This window comes from Carcharodon carcharias, chromosome 8 (genome assembly GCF_017639515.1).
Source record: "Carcharodon carcharias isolate sCarCar2 chromosome 8, sCarCar2.pri, whole genome shotgun sequence".
Taxonomy (NCBI): domain Eukaryota; kingdom Metazoa; phylum Chordata; class Chondrichthyes; order Lamniformes; family Lamnidae; genus Carcharodon; species Carcharodon carcharias.
In genome coordinates, this window is record NC_054474.1 from 158942590 (window position 1) to 158963628 (window position 21039).

General features: G+C 40.1%; 1 protein-coding gene across 5 annotated transcripts in view; it reads left to right on the forward strand.

Moving 5' to 3' along the window:
- Positions 1-21039, forward strand: part of LOC121281570 (formin-binding protein 1) — a 274207-nt gene that overhangs the window by 188205 nt on the left and 64963 nt on the right. For 4 of the 5 annotated variants that reach the window (XM_041194555.1, XM_041194557.1, XM_041194556.1 and 1 more), the window contains exons 9-10: positions 991-1185; positions 4495-4677. In XM_041194555.1, the coding sequence (XP_041050489.1) occupies positions 991-1185; positions 4495-4677 (378 nt within the window). The remainder of the gene's footprint in view (positions 1-990; positions 1186-4494; positions 4678-21039) is intronic. The other variant, XM_041194558.1, reaches the window with a different exon arrangement.

Consider the following 21039-nt stretch of genomic DNA (forward strand, 5'->3'; position numbering starts at 1 on the left):
ACCTTGGTGAGGCCACAGCTGGAGTACTGTGTGCCATTCTGATCGCCAAATTATAGGAAGGATGTGATTGCACTGGAGGAGGTGCAGAGGAGATTCACCAGGATGTTGCCTGAGATGAAACATTTAAGTTATGAAGAGAGGTTGGATAGACTTGGGTTGTTTTCGTTGGAGCAGGGAAGACTGAGGGGCGACCTGATCGAGGTGTACAAGATTATGAGAGGCATGGACAGGGTGGATAGGGGGCAGCTGTTCCCTTTAGTTGAAGGGTCAGTCACAAGGGGACATAAGTTCAAGGTGAGGGGCAGGAGGTTTAGGGGGGATGTGAGGAAAAATTTTTTTACCCAGAGGGTGGTGGAGGCGGGTTGCCTCACATCCTTTAAAAAGTACCTGGATGAGCACTTGGCATGTCATAACATTCAAGGCTATGGGCCAAGTGCTGATAAATGGGATTAGGTATGTAGGTCAGGTGTTTCTCATGTGTCGGTGCAGACTCAATGGGCCGAAGGGCCTCTTCTGCACTGTGTGATTCTGTGTTTCATAAGGGCATAGAGTTAAAGGGCAAAGGAGTAAAGGCTTTATACAAACATTGGTTAGACCACAGTTAGAGTGTGTAGTTTTGATGGAAACTAAGATTTTATATCTCACGAGTTCTGAGTTAGTAAACTTGCCCAATTTATCTTGAATTTTTTTAGATTATGATTTTTCTTACCATAGGTTAACCCTGCTGACACTAAAGTAGTGCTGTTTGCTGCAAGAAAATTTTATACTTTTTTGATGGTTTTGGCTCACCCAGTTTGTGCAAAATAGAATTTTGAGTTGCTATCTATCTGCTTTCTTTTGTAAGAAATTTATGTATTCCATATAATTGAGGGGTTTTCATGGAAGGCTGGAAAATGTGTCTTATTTTAGCTTTTCTTATTGAATAGATTTCTATAGAAAATGTCAGGCAGCTGGTGAAATGATATATATATATCATTTGTGTAATTTTAGGACACGCAGTTGGTGGTAGAGGCCTTCAAATCTGGGTTTGAACAGCCTGGAGATGTTGAATTTGAGGATTTCGGTCAGCCTATGAAACGAACAGTTTCTGAAAGCAGTCTTTCCAATAGCAGATCTGATGTCAAACAAGAAACCAAAGGTGGCAAATCCAAGGGCAAACTCTGGCCATTCATCAAGAAAAATAAGGTAAAAGCATTCAGGATCTGTGTACATAAACCTTACAGATGACTTGCCTCATTTAATATCTATCATGGTTTTGTGTAACTAATGTAATATTCCATGACTTTGTGTTTGTAATGGGGTTGGTGGCATCACTATGGATTATTTTGATTTTATTTCAATTTTAAATTGTAGTTTTGTTTATTTGTGTTTACCATGGTTTGTTGTTACATTTTGCTTAAAAACATCATATTTTTGTTTGCCATGCTAGTGACTAACAAACTGACCATATTTTTCTACATCATGTGCAGCAGCATGTTTTTTTTTACTCTCTTACTAAACACCCATTGACGTAACGATTATTTTGTTTAAACTTAAAGCAGTCGTTTTGTACTTTCCTGTGATATTTTTCTCATAGGATTTAGCAGTTCATAGTAGGTATGCCAGATTAACCTCAATTTTGCGTCCTAATAAATTTTCAGAGTATTAGTATTTATCAAAAATATTATGGTTTATAAAATAAAGAGGCTCCTCTCAGACAGCAGAGGAATGCACACTTTGTATGAATTTCATTAAAAATTTGATTTCAAAATAAAATTTACCAACATGAGAGGAATCAGTATAATATGTAATCTTGAATCCTGTAACTTGGCAAAAAATCTTCTTAAATCTATCTTACATGCAGCAGACAAACCAATCTGTAGTAATATTCAAAATCACTATGTGAAAAGTGGTTAAATATGGGCATAGGCCATTTTTATTGACATAACTGATCGCTATTCTGTAAATTAATTGAGCCCTCCAAATTGTGTTTCTACTTGTTTGTGCGCGTACACTATTTGTGGTAGCCATGGCTTAATAAAATTCCAGCGCTGCAATGTTAATCCTGGATCGTAATGATCAAGAAATTTATGTCCCTTTACCCCTAGATTCTTTTGTTCCTCAGCCCCATTTAGACTCTTATTTTCTGAGGAGGTGGCCTCTTTAGTCTTCTTCCTAACAGGACAGTCAGGTTGAGGGCAAGATAGAGGAAGGGGCCAGACTCCTACTCAGGAACTATCAAGTGGCTCCTGCAAGCTGCGTATGACCAGGTGATGCATAACTAGACACTATGCAAATATCTCCAACACGTGCCTAGCTCATGAGTAATGTAGTTTGGGCGCAATATCAAAGGTCTAGCAAGTACAAAGAAGCTGTTATCTCCAAAGGAACAGAAAGAAAACTCAGGCAAAAAGGTAAGAACACAATAATAAAATGATCCTCACTATTAATTTAATATCCCAATGATGAACAGTGTTGAACATTTAAATTGATTAATTAAGCATTGTTTCCACTGGAATTATTGAGCCCAGAGCACATCATGCAATGAGCTGGTAATGCAGTGAAGTAGGGACAGTGAGTGCAAGGGCTTCTAACAATGGGAATTTGGTAGAGTATGAAATCAGTGATTCATAGGAGTTTACTGTGTTAGTACAGGAACTTCTTTTTAGTAAAATGAAATTTAAGTTTATTTTTTAACTCAGTTGGTAGTTATCTCTGAATGAACTAGGCCATTGGCCAGACAGCAATTCGTGTAGTTGGGAGATGGTAATTTGTGCCGGATAAGTAGAGTTAGTTGCAAGTGTTCCAGCATGAGCCGAGAGCAAGCAGGTATGAGGTGAGAACAGAACGACTGTTGGACTAATTTCACTGGGAACTGAGAGATTAGGAATTGAGTGCAGAGTGGGAAAGAGTGCTTGCTAAGTAAATTAACTGATATTAAACACAAGGTATATAAAGTCAACAGTAGAAGTTCAGGAATCTAAAAGGTTGCTAAGTACAGTTAGAGAGAGAAAGATAGCCAATACAGATATTGAAAACAAAGACCTGACAGCCTTATCCTGGTAACAATTGAAGGAAAAATTGAGGGTAAAAACAGAAGAGGAAGAAGAAAAATTGAATGGGTGGATAACATTGAGGCGTGGACTGAAGGAGGTTTGAAGAAAGCCAGAGAAGAAATAAGATGATGCCAACAACCCCACTAAGGCTATGATAAAAACGAATGAACGAGTAATATAAACTTAAACCTAGAACAGGTTAACTAAACCAAAAGTGGCAGTACAGCAGGGGACTGTGATGTATTATTCCAGCAGGACTTGGGAGCTTCAAGCACCAAGTATTTACTTGGGCAAACCAATCTGTTAGACATGTCACAAATTCATGTCACCCAAGCTCTAAATCTTAGAACTTCAAATTAAAACAATGCCAGCACACGAGGGAGGGAGAGCAATTTCTGGATGAACTCTTTGAGGATGGTCATAACAATGAGGTATAAGGGAGCTAGCAATGGAGGAGAAAAGATGAATGAATACCTAAGAGGTTTTAAATTTTTATTTTGTTACCATTGAGTTCTTAGAGAAGCTTTAATTTTTATTTAGTTTTGCTTGGCTCTCACATGTAACATTGAGCCAGAAGTCATTGAATTTCAAGTTTTCTGCCTTTTTGAATCCTTTGGAAACCACTCACTTTAGCCAGAGGAATCTGTTCCACTGAGAATTTAGTTCATGGTACAGGCATGTAACTATTCTTTTTACCCTGAATTCCTCCAGCTGTTACATCAGTGCTTATTTAAAATTGAAGTCAAATTCTGAGATCCTGAATAGTGTTCCCAGATGACCATCACCTGAATATGAATCAGAATGTCATTTGTTCTTTGGTCAACCAGGATCAAAGTGTAAATCTTGAAGCATATTTATTGTTCCCTCCAGGATATGTTATGTGGGTGGTTTAAAAACATAGCTGTGAGGGAATGTTTGCTGTTATTCCCACTCAAATATCCATGCATTTTTGTTTTGTTTTTCCACTGAGCATAAGGTATTTTTTTGTGTGAATAAGGATCTCCACAGATACCTGTCATCGGGCGGTCCTTGCTTACAAATAATTAGAATTGAGAACAAAACACATGCACTGTGAGCACATGGATTACAAGCTGTATGTTGATTTTCCTCATGACGTGTCAAGCAGTATATGTTAGAACCATTAGCTTCTGTTTTGAAACAAAAAAATTCCTGGCATATCTACTGAAATATCATTTACAGAAGTTGATGTGTGCATGTTTTGCAGAACTGTAACTACTTTTGCATGAGCTTTCTATCAAAATATTCTTGTGGCTCTCTTATTTCATCTCTTTTTTTGTTTATCTTGAATGTCTTTTCATTAACTTTATTCATCTTATCAATTTTTTTTGCAATATCATGGCTTACATATTTTTGTTCATGGGCTTTTGTGGTTCTTATTTCTGTTTGCTTTTTTCTCCTTTTATTTTACCCTTTTTACTTACCCATCTCTTACTCGTAGCTTATGTCCCTTTTAACATCTCCTCATCAGCCTCCTCCTCCTCCCCCTTCCTGTTCCTCACCTTCTGCTGTTCCAAATGGCCCTCAGTCTCCCAAGCAGCAAAAAGAGCCCCTCTCTCACCGCCTGAATGAATTTATGACCTCCAAACCTAAAATCCACTGTTTCAGGAGCCTAAAGCGGGGGGTAAGTTTGCTTCGATCTCTTTGTAATTCACTTTCAACCTTTGCACGCCTTTTTAAAAAATGTGTGTGTGTTTGTATGTGTGTGTGTATATGTGTATATATATGTATGTGTATATATATATATATATATATATATTCTGGCTGAAACTGTAGAGCACTTTGCAGCTAGCAAATTATGTCCTTTTTCACTTCTTTGTACTATAATGCTTAAAAATGTGCAGAAATGCAGCTTAGGTTTTGCAATACTTTCTAAGGAGTTTCTTGAAGGCTTTTATTAATTTGTTAAGAAATCTTAACAATTTTACACTGGCAGATTTCATTAAGCAGAGGACACAGATTTAAAGTCATTGCCAAAAGAGCCATAGGCAAGATGAGAGTTATTTTTGCACAATGAGTTATGATCATCTGGAATGCACGCCTGGAAAGGTAGTGGAAGCAGATTTAATTGTAACTTTCAGAAAGGAATTGGTTTCTATTTTCCGAGGAGAAAATTGCAGGACCCATGAGAAAAATTCGGACTAAATGGATAGCTCTTTTAAAGAGGCAGCAGAAGCACTCTGGACCAAGTGGCCTCCCTCTGTGCTATAACATTTATGATCCCAGTGGTGCATTTAATTGATATGGTCTTTTGGGGCAAGATTTAAAGCAATCTTCAATCTTAAAAGCACAGTGCTACTGTAGTTTGTTTAGAATAGTAATCATCATAAGAGTATCCCTCGCTGCTGTGCTAATACCTAAGTGAAGCAATGCAGGATACTATGATTGACTCTAAAGTCATGGGCTGGAAAGGGGAAAAAGATAGGAATCCCACTACTGCTGGCTTTCAACTGTTCTCTACTGGAATAAGAATACCATTTGCTTTGACTTCGATGCATCTTGCGATCAAATAGATTGCTAACTTACACTGTCTATGCTCAATTGAAAAATGAGGACTTGATCAAAGTGCCAAAGGGCTTCAGACTCTCATGGAATGAGTCAGCACCTTTGAGATGAGAATACGTTGGGGTGTGAGACTAATTATTACAAAGCATATTAGAAATATTTTAGTGGAAAGAAATTGATAGAAAAGAGGCAGCAGAAGCACTATGGACCAAGCGGCCTCCCTCTGTGCTTTATTTCTTTCAGCAATTTGCTAGAAATCAGATATAAAAATGTTTAATACAAAACCCTATGCAAATTACCTAAGATCTAGATGCTCTTTTTCCCCTTGTGTATCTGTAGGAGATTTAAATCTGCTCGGCTCTGTTCAAAAGGTTACTTCCAATAGCAAAAGGTAACACTTGTGATACACACACATTGTTTCTCCTACAGTATCGTCGAATTATGTTGTATTCGCACCATCACTTCAGGCTTTTTGAGTATGGCTATATTCTGTGTCCCTTTAATGAGCTATACAACGATTCACATTTCTTGCAAATTTTATAGTTTCCTGCTTGTTAATTTTTATGTGCCCTGCCAGATGCCACAAAGTGTATAATGTGATACTAAACAGGTACCTTCTGGAAGGAAGAAAATATTTTGAAAAGAGTGAAATCATAAGAAGGAAGATTAAAGGAGAAATGTATTGAAAACTTAAGTTGCATTTCATGTTTTGTTCCCACATTAAGGAAGTTTAGGACAAAACAAATGCAAATGTTTATTTACTATTTTGGTTCCAACTAATTTCAGTGGCTTCATACAACCTGACAAAAGCCTTACTTACACAGAGAATTAATTAATCTAAAAATGCAAGTTAGCTAGAAGCCCCGATGGTAGCTGGACCACCAAATGACACAGTGGTTGCATCATCATGCCTACACTTAAATGGACTTAAGGGCCTCTTCCAAGGAATTTAGAAACTCGCAGTTTATAATGGCATAAGTTTTGCTTACCAGAATACTGAACATTGGCTCATCAAAGTGATTTGCAAAAGATCCTTTAGTTCATACTCAGTACTTGAAAGTCAGAGTTTGGATTTTTGTCAGTTCCAAATTATGCAGCTTTCAATTGCATTTTGACCGCATTGAAAATTCTTTTTTTTAAATGGTCTGTTCATTTTTATTTGTCACCTTGTGAAAAAGCTGCCTTTTTAACACCAGTCTAAAAGGACAGCTAGTTCTACTTTGTCCCTTAGTCTTAGTTACAGTTTTTACAGGCTTCGTATTCCACCAGGTACTTATGTCTTGGCAAAATGCTCATGATATTTTCTAGTTTATCTGCATCATAGTCAGTAGCCAGATTCAGCCTTCAGTTTCAGTATTATCGTGACCTGTCTCGATGTCCATTTATTACATAACAACACACAAGTGCAGCACAGATGAGGTAGGCCATTGCCCATAGAAAAAAGGAGTTGATTTTTAAGCAAATTGTGAAAAGCTTTGATACTCTTGTGATCCAGATATCAGAGCCCTGTGCTGAGCAAATTCGGAAGACAGTGAAAGGTGGTTGAATCTGAATTGAAATAAACACTGCAAATATGGTGAAATATAACTAATTATTTGCTTCTGATTATGATTGACCTGCATTTCATATAGGGAGGATTGAAAATAATTTTAAAACGCAGTACAGATTCCAATTCATAGAGATTCATTGAAAGGTCTAGAACCCATTTCTAATTACTTGCATTTTTTTGTGGGTCTGTTTTGCTAATTGTTATCAACATGCAAATAAGATGATGTAACTCTTGGAAAACATCACAGAAAATAAAATAGTTGATATTTTTCAGCAATTGGGGGGAAAATATGAGCTCCAATGGGTAACAAATGTTGCTGAACAACTCACTTCTTCAGTTAATGATATCAGTATATTTTCAAGTTCAATTTATTGTAAATTGGTTTATTTTTGCGAGAACCATGGTATGAAAACGTGTATGGCTTCAGTTGTGCAAAATGTCTAAAGTGGTTTAATTTTTAGAACTAAAGGCGATTGAGAACTGATTGAAAATTGCTTTTTTTAATTGACAATTGACATTTTTAAAAGATTGAACACAATGGTCACTCCTTTGACATTTGTGTCCTAACCTACCTTTCTACCGCTAATATTTTAAATGTATGAAATTTTATGTGCCTAGTGTATCTCTATGGAAATCAATGTCTGGACTTTTTGATGCGTAAAACTGAAAATTATGTGCATATTTATTTTTAAATTTTTTTGTTCTACATTTTTTCCTGTTTGATTTTACACATTTTCCATAGCATTATATAATGGAATTTCTAGTTTGAAAAAAAGGACATTTTCAATATTTGAGCATTTCGTAATATCCACAGTCTCAAACTTAACATGAAAGGTAAAAATTAAGAATTACAAAATATATTTCCTCAATCAAGGGCCTGCACAGTATTTTGAAAACCACTGCAACATTTGTCAGGAAAATCCACTGGGTGTGTTTCCAACTTACAAACAGTAGTGGTGTATACAGGTGCCATTATTTTCAGACAGTATATCGTAGCAATGTTACCAACTACCCAACATAAAATGGTAAGCTGCACAGCACAATGCAGAAAAAAGTGAAATATAATCACCACTTAACTAGAGTCCAGCAGAAATCAATAATTCATGAATTATATCAGAAGCTGAATTCCATTTTGAACACTCTCATGTGGATGGTGTCTTTAAATTAGAAGTGTAATAACCAGAGTGGAAATTTGAACTGAACCATTTGTTAGTTGTAGTATTTTTGTTGACTAATCCCGATAAGAAAAAGTACAATTGGAATTGATAAGTGATAAATCCTTCCACAGGTTTAAGTCTTATGGCAAGAAGCAAGTTAAAGGGAGCCATGTCAATGACATCAGAAACATTGAGGATAAATGTGTTCTTATAAATTGCATTAAGGCACTGGCTGGATGTAGAATGTCAATCTGACAGATTTCCAGGCTGCTTGTATTTGCTACAGGTATTCTTATGCTGCAGTCTCCTCCAAAGATTTTAATCTTTTCCTACCATCTATCTTGCAGTTTGCTCAATTAATGGAAGGTATATTTCTTGAGCATGGAGCCCATAAATAATTGCCTGCTCTGAACTTTGCCTAAAAATGCCTTACAGAATTAGTAATCAGAGTTATAATAGGATTAAGTAATATGGTTTCTGTGGAAGCTCTGCATGCCACAGGATATTAGAGTATGATTTTAGCTGCAACATCAAGCCTAAGAAAAATTTGCGACCAATTGCTTATGAACTTCATTCTGTACTTCTCATCCTTGTAAGTGTTTTGACACTTATAGTCATTATATTTGGATAGTAATTAATGTGTAAAGGTCTGAGCTGTTTTGCCTAATAAAGCTCCATATAAAGAGAAGGATATTCTAGTACTTTTCCAACTTGGGAAATTACTGCACAAATATTTGGTTCCAAATGTCTAGAGATTCCTATTTCTGCTGTAAATTTTATTCTATTCCTGCTAGCAATGGATGAATTGCCTCCCATTAAAATGGGCCAAATGTAAAATATTAAAATTACTATTTGCCATGTAGTTCAATTGGAAGATTAAGGATGTGTTTCTGTTCCAAGTTTCCCTTTCATATTAGAGAGGGAAGGCAATTGAAAAGTCAAACTTATTATTTGACTCTGATTCCAGCAAAATTCAGATAAACTTAGACCATAGAACATCCCTGTGATGTGAACAGAAGCTGTAACATTCCATCCTTGATTGAGGAAATACTGTATTTAAGGCCTACCCTGTGTTGTCCTAAATGTAGCAGGTAAAAGCTAGTTTTGAATTGCTGGCTCTTAATACGGATGTGTTCTTTCCCACAAACGTGCACCTCAGACTCGGTCTTTCTATTTTCAAAAAGAACTGATGAAGAGGACATTAGGGAAACCTACTTATGCATATGAGGCGAGGGAGTTTGTTGTAAGTCTATGTATGGTGACTTGCCATACACCTACCCTGCAGTTCTTAGCCCCACTTACACAAGCAACTAAGTCATATTTTGATCTCTTTTCACACTGACAAATACATGTTTAATTACAATTCTTTGAAATATATAATACTGAATAGGCTGAACATAAGTTACAATGAAATGTAGAATAGCATACAGGTATTTTAAAATTTGTTAAAGCTATAAAAGTTTATGACCTGCACAGTTTATAATGCAGAAAACATCAGGAATTATACCCATCAAATCTCATAGAAGAAGTCTTGCACCTTGAAGGAAGGTGTTAAGCCCTATTGAACTCTACTCTGTAATAACTGGCCCAATTTTTTATTTATTTTGTTAAAAACAATTTTGGTGCGATTTTGTTTATTTTTAGAAAGGTTAATGGCCTAGAATATTGTTTTCTGGATGCCCTTTGAATTAAAGTAATATGTTTGCATACCTCCATTGATAGACATTGACAATCAACTGAAACTGCTTGTGTAATGAAATATTAGGTTGGGTCACAGAGGTTATTACCAAAATATAGTTGACTTGAGATTAATTCTAAGCATCTAATAAACTAACAATTTTATTAGATGGTCAATGTAAGGTATCATGCTAAAATTGCTTCATTTTGGCATAGCACATCAGAATATCTGCTTGCAGCACTCTTGCCATAAGGTAAGAGTTTGTACCTCTGTTCTTTCTCAAACCGAGTTCTACTTTTATCCAGAGACCAGGCTTTCCCACAGAAAGGAACTCCAGAAGAATTGCCTTCTTTTTGTGCACTTCCCAGAAACCAATCTCAAAATAGTGTTTGCAAAAAGTAGGAATGGGCAGCTCCTTTAATCAGGTTAACATTTGGCATATGGAGACCCAAGAATGGAGAAGGAGAAAATTAACTCTTAATAATGTCTTTATGTTATCTTTGATTGTTGCTGAAGCATTTTCAACAGTTAGAACAGCCACCCTGCTCAGATCAAACTGTAATAAACCACCTTGAACATGTTGATGATGCAATTCAGCTGGAACAGTAATAATGACTTGTATTTATTTGGCACTTTTGAATGTAATTAAACATTCAGCGGCACTTCGCAGAAGCATTATGAGGCAAAATTTGACACGGGCCACATGAAGTATTATGGCAGATGATCAAAAGCTTGGTCTAAGAGATAGGTTTTAAGGGTCATCTTGAAGGAGGAAGGAGAGGTTTAGGGAGGGTAGTCCAAAGCTTAGGGCCCAAGCAACTGAAGACATGGCCACCAGTGCTAAAGCAGTTAAAATCAGGGATGCTCAGAAGGCCAGAATTAGAGGATTGCAGATATCTGAGAATTGTGGGGCTGAAGGAGATTATAGATATAGGGACGTGTCAAGCCATGGAGGCATTTGAAAATAAGGTTGAGAATTTTAAAACAGAGGAATTGTTTAATCAGGAACCACTGTGAGCAGAGGGGTGAGGGGTGAATGAATCTTGATGAAGTTAGGGCACAGGCAGCAGATTAATGGATGATGCCAAGTTTATGGAGGGTAAAATATGGAAGACTGGTTAGGAGTGTGTTGGAATAGTCAAATCGAGAAGGAACAAAGATACGGATGAGGGTTTCAACAACAGATGAGCTGAGGCAAGGTACAAAGTTAGGCGATGTTACAGGGGTGGAAATAGGTAATCTTTGTGATGGCACAGATATGTGATCAGAAGCCCATCTTGGAATCAAAAATGGCACCAAGGTCTGGTTCAGCCTTCGACAGTTGGTAGAGAAGGCTGGTATCAGTGGCCAGGGAACAGAGTTTGACATGGGGACCGGAAATGTTGGCTTTGGTTTTCCCAGAATTGAATTGAACAAAATTTCTGCTCATCATGTCTTGGATGGCAAATAGTTGCCAGTTTAGAGATAGGGGAAGGGTCAAGAGACGTGGTGGTGATGAGGTAGAGCATGGTGTTATCAGCATACATTTAGAAAATAACACTGTGTGTTTTTGGATGATGTCATTGAGGACAGAACATGAGTGAGAAATAGGAGGGGACTGAGAATAGATCCTTGGGGGGTGCCAAAGTTAATGCAGGAGCAGTAAGATAGGTGCTCATGTGATTCTCTGGTTAAGATTAGATTTAAAAGAAAGAATGGAACTGGGCATGTCCCATCTAGCTGTAATTTCATTCTTTTTACCTGATGATTTGTTTTAAGAAAAATTATCTCCTGACAAGTTGTAGGAGCCAAATGTATGTTTAAGAAAGAAAGTTAGAATTTAAAAGATAAACTGAAATGTCCATGAGACCTATAATTTGTAATATGCAACTTCACTGGTTTGTGTATTGTGGGTTTTTAAACTATAGTTCACAATACCAACCTAATATTATTTGACATTTTCTCTCAAAAGATTGACATGAATTTTATCATGTCTTCAGCTGTTGAAGATAATGAAGTCCAAATTGGAGCAATTGGTACCCCTTTTTCCTTGTTGAGAAAGCACATAGGTACACCTGATAACGCATATTCATTTGTACCAAGGACAGCTAACACACAAGTTAAAATGGTTGGTATGCGCCATATTCATCAACGTAGGTGAAACCAATTTACATATCTGAGAAAATAATTTCATTTATTAAGGAACATAGGTCCCAAAGTATGAAAATGCAGGTATTATTGAAAGACAGGTATAAAAGAAAGTGATGTGAAGAGGTAAAGGATGGAAATGTAGAATTGCATAGAAATTACAGCACAGAAACAGATTGTTTGCTCAACTGTTCTATGCTAGTGTTCACCACCTACCTTACCTCATCTACCCCTATCAGTATATGCTTCTGTTCCTTTCTCTGTTTTGTATTTATCTAGCTTCCCTTTCAATACGTGTATGCTATTCACTTCTACTACTCCATATGGTAGTAAGTTCTGTATTCTAACTATCCTCTGGATAAAGAAATTTTTCCTAAGTTCGTTATTGAATTTAATAGTAACTGCCTTATACTTATGGCCCCTAGTTTTGTACTCCCCCATAAATGGAAACAGCCTTGTCTACCCTATCAAACCCCTTCACGATTTCAAAGACCCTGAATTGATCAAAGGGCCTAACTCCTTACTGTAGATTAGGACAATGAATCATATGTTATACATAATCAATTTTACAGCTTTGGAGACAGAATTTAAATTTCTGCATTCCATTCCCTACCTCCCCCCAGCCCCCAACTCCTCAAACATTCAGACTGTAATTTAAAATGCTCCAGAAGGGCTTGTGCATGTGCTTGTGTTGCATTTTGCTGAGGTAAAATGACCATTACACTGCATAGTCCCACCTTAACCTTAACGAGCTGGTACCACCAGTAACTAGAAGCTTCTGGTTTGAGATTGGGCTACAGCATGAGAGGAGACACTATCCAAAATAGCTAACTTACTAGTGAAGAGAGATAAGGAAATAGTAAAGGCTGTTTGGAGCAGCATCATCTTGTGTTTGTTTTACTTGCATCTAGAACCAGGAAGCAACAGCACAGAACAAAAGGCATGATTTTGCTGTTATTAATTATTTTCAGTTCTATATGATTTTTCTGATGAAAAATACCAAAATAGAAATTCTGCAGATCAGCCCCAGTAGTGCAAGGACACAGTAACAATAACTGAAGAGATTGTTTCCTTCTCTGGTATCACCAGGGCATCATCTTTGCATTATATATGAGTTAACCTCATAATTATTGCTAATAGGCAAATGTTGCACAAGATGTACAATTTTAAAAAAGTACACTAAAGTTGCAACACAAGCCTAAAATGCATCACAAACATGTATCATTTTAAGAAGGATTTTGAAGAGATCTCTATATCCAAACCTTTTTTAAAATTTTTAATTCTAGCTCTGCCATGTGCGATTTACTATAATAAGGTTAACCTATTTGTGTAAGTGGGGTTACTGACTAGAATTCACAATAACACATGGACTTGCTGCTTCATTGTTATGTGTTATTGCATCTTGTGGCTCCAAATCCCATCATAATTATCTGTAGAGTAGATGCTTGCTAATGCTGTATTGAGAAGCATATGCAGGCTGAATACAATAAACCATAAGACTGTGATTTTGTGTTTCTCGTTGTTAGTTGTTAAAAGCTATAAGATCATTCTTGCTTGTTAGAAGATAAACTATTTAAATAAACTAAATCCAAATCAGTGTTGTACTAAATTAATGTTCCCAAGTTACGGCCTCATTAGCATGCTTTCATAGGGAGGAATATTATTGGAATAAAAATGTGCATATTTTAAATTCATTCTGGAAGTGTAAGATGCTATACTATAATATGGTAGGACATGGTCTCACCTCTTTGAATGTCTATGTGTTTAAAATCTCCTTCTCAATCATGTTATGCTTAGTGGTATCAAATAGTGTATAGTCAGTTTCTCGCAGAAAAGAATGGAAAACAGGCATTTCACCTTCGAACTCAGATACATACTTACAGCCAAGGAGTTGATCACCATGCTTCTGCATACTAGGGGATAGGGCTAAACATGGAGCATCAAAAGAATCAACTTCCTCTTTCACTTAAAACATACTTATTGTAAGACCTATATAAATTTTAGACAGTTAATGCAAAAAAAATGTGAAAATAAATTCTCAGCAAATCTCTACCTTGACAATAATATTGTAAAACTTGTACCACATGATCACTGGTTTAGATTTGAATAAATCAGCCTGATGATGAGGACTAAAAATGTGACTTTTTAAATCAGTGTTTCCTTCTCTTCTCAACGCATTGATTCCTTGTTGGATTTCAGCATCCCTCTAGTACTTTGTCCAAATGAACATTGAGCCCTGATTATGAGAGGTGGCAACAAAAACAACAGCTTGCTTTTATACAGTGCCTTTATATAGCCCCTTTAATGTAGCAGAATGTTTCAAGGCGTTTCACAGAAGCAAATATCAAACAAACGTTGACACTGAGCCAACATGAGATTTCAGGATAGGTGGCAACAAGCTGTTTGATTATGGAGGTCAGCACGGTTGAGCCCAATTCTATCCTCATCCTTTGGAAACACATAACCCATCAAAACAGGGATTGCTGGATAACCTGGACATAGCATCCTCCTTAACTCACGTGTGGTGAGGCTAATTGGCATATATTACTGCACCAGCTCAGATTAACTAGCACAGATTGTCTTGAATCCCACATATAGTTTTGCTATTGTAGAAAAATACATGAATTTGAAAGGCTTTGTGTTGAAGTTATGTAAATCTTTAATTCACAGTAAATAATATTTTACAATGTGGGCATGTTAGTTGAGTAATTTACCACAATACAAAATAATAAAATTGAGAAGCTAATGTGCATTGAAGTGGCTGCTTGCTTGAGAGTTAGGATGTTTAATGTATTTTACATGTGAGTATATCCTGCAAATGAGTTAAAGAAGAAAATTAGTCATACTTACTGTGGGAAACATGCCTAGCACCTTTGTGAGAGTGTTCGGCAGCAGCGGGGTAAGGCACTAGAGCCCTGACATGTCCCACTCTGGTTGGGGTGGGCCATGCGCGAAGGGAGTCCATGTACAATTTGCACAAACCAAAGCTCTTCTGTCATTTTCAGGAGAAGAATGCTCATAATGCTGCAGAGCGTGTGAGGACTGGTGGCGGCCAGGCGCAGTTAGCCATTCTCAGCCAGTTTGAGCAGGAGGCCCTGGATTTGGAGAGGTGCCATGTGCCCAGGTTCACTGGTGTCGGTGAGGCTGGGGTGCCACGGCCAGGTATGTATGCCCAGCATTGAGGTCAGCATTGTTCTCCCAACAGTCATAGCAGTGCTGAATGTTAAGTGATTTAATTTTGCAACACGGCTTGATCATTGCTTATGGAAGGATGAGCACATAATGACCCGGGGAACAGGGATGCACTTTGTCATTGTCTCCACGTTAACTGATCCAATGTCCTTGTTCTTCCTTTCAGCATCAGCGGAGCAGGGCCAGAAGGAGGAGCAGCAGACCCCCCACCACCTCTCACCTGAGGGCCCTGAAGTCTCATCAGTGTCACACCGTCTCTGCCAGGCAGGCACCAGCGCAGATACTAGCACCTCGGGAGTTAGAACATCGGCTGGTGTCCTGGGGCACAGCGGTGAGGGCACTTCACAGTTGTTGGAGAAGCTGGCATAGACAGAGAGTGCCGATGGCACCAGCAGTCAGAGGACTGCAGGGGACCAGGCACATGCTTAGTCGGTGCCTGATGATGTGCCTCTGGATTCATCCGCAATGCAGCAGGGGCAGGAAATGCAGCTGGGTGTGCAGGACCATCTGGGGGAGATACATGAGGCTGTACTTGGCTTGGCCTCCATGGTGGAGGAGTCTGCGCGGACAATCGCTGAAGCAATAAGCCACATGTCTGAGCGCCATGCGTCCTCCATAGAGAGAGTGGTGACTCTTGTGGAGAGCCTCCTCCAGAAGACCCATCAGGGCATCCTGGGGATGTGCTCTGACCAGCAAGCCCTCACATTGGCATTGACCTCAGCTGGTCAGTGCCAGTGTCGGAGATGGTGTGGGCTCCCTCCATGGTGAGCAGGGAGATCTAAAGCCACCTCACGTCGGCGCAGCAGCTGCCTGTCGTCTCTGCGGGCACCTCTCAGGATGCTCCAGTTGAGGGTGGCAGCTCCTCTGCCAGTGACTGTAGCATCCGGTGAGGCTGCGACGACTGGGGTGATGCCAGCTGTGGAACTGGCAGATCCCTCCCAGGTGGGGCCAGCACAAGCCCCACAAGCCAGAGGACGACTGCCAAGGTCATTGAGGCCAACAGGACAGCAGAGTCAGCAGGCTGTCTCACAAGCGATGGGTCAGCACTAAGACCTAGCACCCGGAAACGTAAACATAAGGCACCTTAGGCACACCACGGGTTTCTTACTGGTGCTTTTGTGTTGGCCTGAGTGAGGCCTTTATGATTTGCTTTGAATTGGAACACCCTTGTCATTCTGTTTCATTAAGTTTCTTTGCTTGTGATATTAAATTCAGGCATGTGACCATGGCTGAGGGTGCTTCTTTTCTTCATGTGTATGGTTTCCAAAAATGCTAGGAGTGCTTTGTGGGACATTCAGCTTTATTAACAAGACCCTTAGTTACTGTTCCTAACCTGGCAAATTTTGCACTTAGGTATCGAGCATGGAGCCTACAGCCCAGGCTTGTCTTGGAAGTCCATTTGTGATGTGCTGGCTGAAGGTTCGTTGGATTAAAGCTTCCTGGGTGTCCCTACCTCCCTGCAGTATGCCTGGGTCAGTGTCTACCCCCTCAGCATTTCCCTGTGTATGCTCATCCTCGGACTCACTGCTGGACTCATTGTGTGCAGCCGCAGCCACTGCGTTGACGTCTTCATCATCCACTGCGGCACCCCTTTCCAACGCAAGATTGTGGAGAGCGCAGCATAAGAACTATGAGCAGGAGTAGGCAATTGAGCCAGCCCCACCATTCAATACGATCATGGCTGATCTCATTTCGGCCTCAGCTCCAATTTCCCGCCCTCTCCCCATAACCTTTCAACCCGTTACTAATTAAAAATCTGTCTATCTCTTCCTTAAATTTATTCAGCGTCCTGACATCCATTGCACTGAGGTAGTGAATTCCATGGATTCACGACCCTTTGAGAAAAGTAATTCCTCCTCATCTCTGATTTAAATCTACCACCTCTTAGCCTAAAACTATGGCCTCTCATTCTAGAATGCCCCACAAGGGGAAACATCCACTCCATGTCTATTTTGTCTATCCCCTTTAGCATCTTATATACCTCAATTAGATCTCCTGTCATCAAACATGCAACCACTATCACTGAGACATGATCTACGGGGTACTGGAGTGCGCCCCCTGAGCAGTCCAGGCATCGGAAGGGCATCTTGAGAAGACTGATGGTTCTCTCCACCACAGCCCTTGTGGAGGCGTGGCTCCTATTGTACCGCTGCTCAGCTTCTATTCTTGGATGGTGGAGAGGCGTCATGAGCCACCTTCTAAGGGGATAGCCCTTGTCACCCAGCAGCCATCCATCAGCCGGGCCGGAGCACTGAAGAGCCCTGGCACCTGGGAATGTCTGAGGATGTAGGGGTCGTGGGAGCTGCCTGGGTACCTTGCACAGACATGTAAATCAGCATCCTGATTTTTAATATTTAATATTTTAATAACACACTATCTGCATATTCATGGAGTGGAATCCCTTCCTGTTGACAAAGGCACCAGGCTCACTTGATGGCCGCGTGTGCAGTCTATTGCATGCTGGATGCGAGTGAAGCGAGCAATCGCCTCAAAGCCCCAGGCTCGCTGTGTCTGGCTTGCCTGGTCTCAATGGAAGTGGATGAAGGTCAATGCACGCCTAAACCGAGCATTTATAACCTGCTTGACATAAGTTTGTACAGATGATTGGGAGATGCCGCAAAGATCACTCACCAACCCCTGGAAGGAGCCAGAGGCATAGAAGTTGAGGGCAGCTGTGACCTTTAGAGCCACTGGCATGGGGTGTCCACCCACACAGTTAGCGGAGATCTCAAGCCCAATCATCTGACAGATATAGTTGATTGTCTCCCTTGAGAAATGGAGCCTCCTTCGGCAGTGCGCCTCAGACATATTGCAGTAGCTGCTTCACCGCCAGTATACCCTGGCAGCAGGATGATGGCATCCTCTGTGGCCCCTTCCGCCTTGGTCCATCTCTTGGCCCTGCGCCCCTTGTGCCTGCGGCCTGTCCTCCCAAAGGTGGCTCGCCTGGAGACTGAATGTGCACTCCTGGCCGCCTCCCCCTCCTAACCCTCCCTTCCTCCTCAGAGGAGGTGCCTCCAGTGGACAGTTCAGCTTCCATTCCCAGGCTAAGGGAAGGCTTCCTGAAACCTGCAAGCCCAAAAAAGATTACTCACTGCAGAGTGCTGACCTGAAGGTTAAGAGTCCAGACAAAGCAGCTGGTATGCGTTTTGAAGTATTGCAGATCACACAGGCAAGATTCAATAACTTTGAAAAATCAATACTTGAGAGAGCACACTCACGACTCCAGTGAGCCCTCTTATCCCGCCCATGGATGAGGTTTATACAAATGTGTCTTACCCGCCTGCCCTTTGCACCCGTATGCCAACCTGAAGATTGCACATGTGCCGAAAAATCGGCGTCAGTTGGTGAGCCAAGGGCCTTAAGTGGCCCGTTAATTAATGGCGGGCACATAGCAGATATCATCGCACACCCGCCCAACCAAAAATCGCGAGGACGCGCAGTGACGTTGGGATGCTCGCCCACCTGCCAACAGGAAAATTCTGCCCCAGATCCCTTTGTGATATAGGGTTTCAGGAGAGGAATGAAAACCTGAGTGAAGTCTGCTTCACTGGTTCTATTTATTTTCATGCACAGGAAAAATTCAATTTTTGATCATTTACTGAAGTTCTTCTAGGAGAGTGGATTTTGAATTAGGCTCAGGTTCATGGAATGATGATTCTGGACTAGTGGTATAAAAATCTTTCATTAGGCTGCTGTATGTGTGCTATGTAAAATGCGTTTTGACAATCATGTCAGCTGCTCATGGGTGTTAGTCCTTAATGCAGTACATGTTGGAATTAAACTCTCAGTCGCATGAAGACACTCCATGGGCTGGATTTTCGGTCTGGTGTCAGGACCCCAACATCAGGATAATTTCTGGACCAAGCCCACACCACAACGGAAGTAGACCCCTGACGAGATTTTTAAAGAGGGCAGGCTTGCCACCCAAGTAAGGATGACGGGCGGCCTCTCTACACTGAAGGGCCAACAGGAGGCTCTCCACCACTGAGAAAACGGCACCCTACCAATGCAGATAAGAGAGAGAGCACCTCAGGATGGAGGTGCTCACTCAGCACTTTAAATAATTTTTAAAATAACAATGTCCCCAGCTGAAGACCACATAGGGTAAGCTATGGCCATTTAGAAGTCATGGGGGTGGAGGACTTGAAGCCCTATTGAAGCGCTGGCCTCCCCTCTCATTCAGTGCAGGAGAGGGACCTTAATAAACCCCCTAATTACTTCCATTGGCTACCTGCTGCTTGTGGACAGGAAGCTGTTTCACCACTGGTCTGGCTTTTTTGAAACTGGGTCTGAGACAAGTCTGTGATGGCAAACTGGATAGTGGTGGGAAATTCCAGGCCCACCTACTTCCTGCCCTGCTACCATCAGGCTTCAATAATTCAGCCCCTAATGGTTGATGTGGAAAATGAAAAATATATCGGTACGCAGTAAGATTACTCTTTCTTCTTAAAAAAACAATTTACCATGCACATTCTATTTGAAATTTGTCCCATTAGACACACTAGGTAGAGCCCAATGCCACCAGGAAAATGCCAAGGAGCTCCCTCCATCCACCCCCCCACCACCCTCAAACAATTTATTCTTATGAGGCTGGGGTAGAGGCACAATATTGATGCTTTATTTTGTGCTGCATCTGACCTGGAAATAATTGATGCTGTGTGCTTAAAATTGGAAGTTTAATTTCACAGTATGAATATGCCATTCTTTAGGAGAGCAGAAAAGCAATTACCATGGACATAAATTTAATTGGGTGAGGGGACATGGGAAAAAGACTATTTGTGAAGAAGCCTTGCCTGAGTTTTATATGAAGAAGTAGATGTTAATAAGTGTTTTGCTGTTGTTTTAGGGAAATTTTCTATGCATGGGTTAGAGATGATCGGGGTTTGGCTCAAAGATTAAAGATCTGTGGGCAGCTGAGCTAAGCTCATGATAGCGGGGTATTTTTTAGATATCGCAGGCAGTACCAGTTCAGCGTGTTACTCAGTTTTGCCTGCAGCCACATAAATGGCTCAAAGTGAGATATAAAGCTACTTCCAAGAAAACTAGAGTATTTACTTTATTTAAATCAAATTAAAAGCAACTTGGGCAGGCAAAAGTACATAAGATAAAAGCAAAAAACTGCGGATGCTGGAAATCCATAACAAAAACAAAAATACCTGGAAAAACTCAGCAGGTCTGACAGCATCTGCGGAGAGGAATACAGTTAACGTTTTGATAACATATGACTCTTCAACAGAACTAAGGAAAAATAGAAAATAGGTGAAATATAAACTGGTTTAAGGGCGGGGGGGGGTGGGGTATGGTGGTGGGACAAGTAGAGCTGGATAGAGGGTCAGTGATAGGGGGAGATTGCCAAAAGATGTCATAGACAAAAGGACAAAGTACATATTCCAACATGTTAATTGGCCACTGAAATATAACTCCAGCAGACTGAAATTGAGTCTTCAGTTTATATTGAGCCATTTCTGCTTTACAGTATATGTAAATCAGTAGGACTTGGTCCTTGAAAGGATATGGCTAATTCAAACTACAGGGCTCCCTCTGATTTCTATGGAAAAAGAATGAAGTCATCCTTTATGAAAATATTGAGATCATCTACATAATACCATGCCAGAAATCTGAAAAGCCCAGCCAACAATAAATTGCAATCAGACTTAAGATAATGAATAACATTTGTGAAGAGTTAGGATTGAATGCAGCCAGCACAAGCACCAAACTGGGCGTGATGGAGTACATAAGAAATTCAAGTTAACTTGCCTTCCCTTTGGGAATTACTTC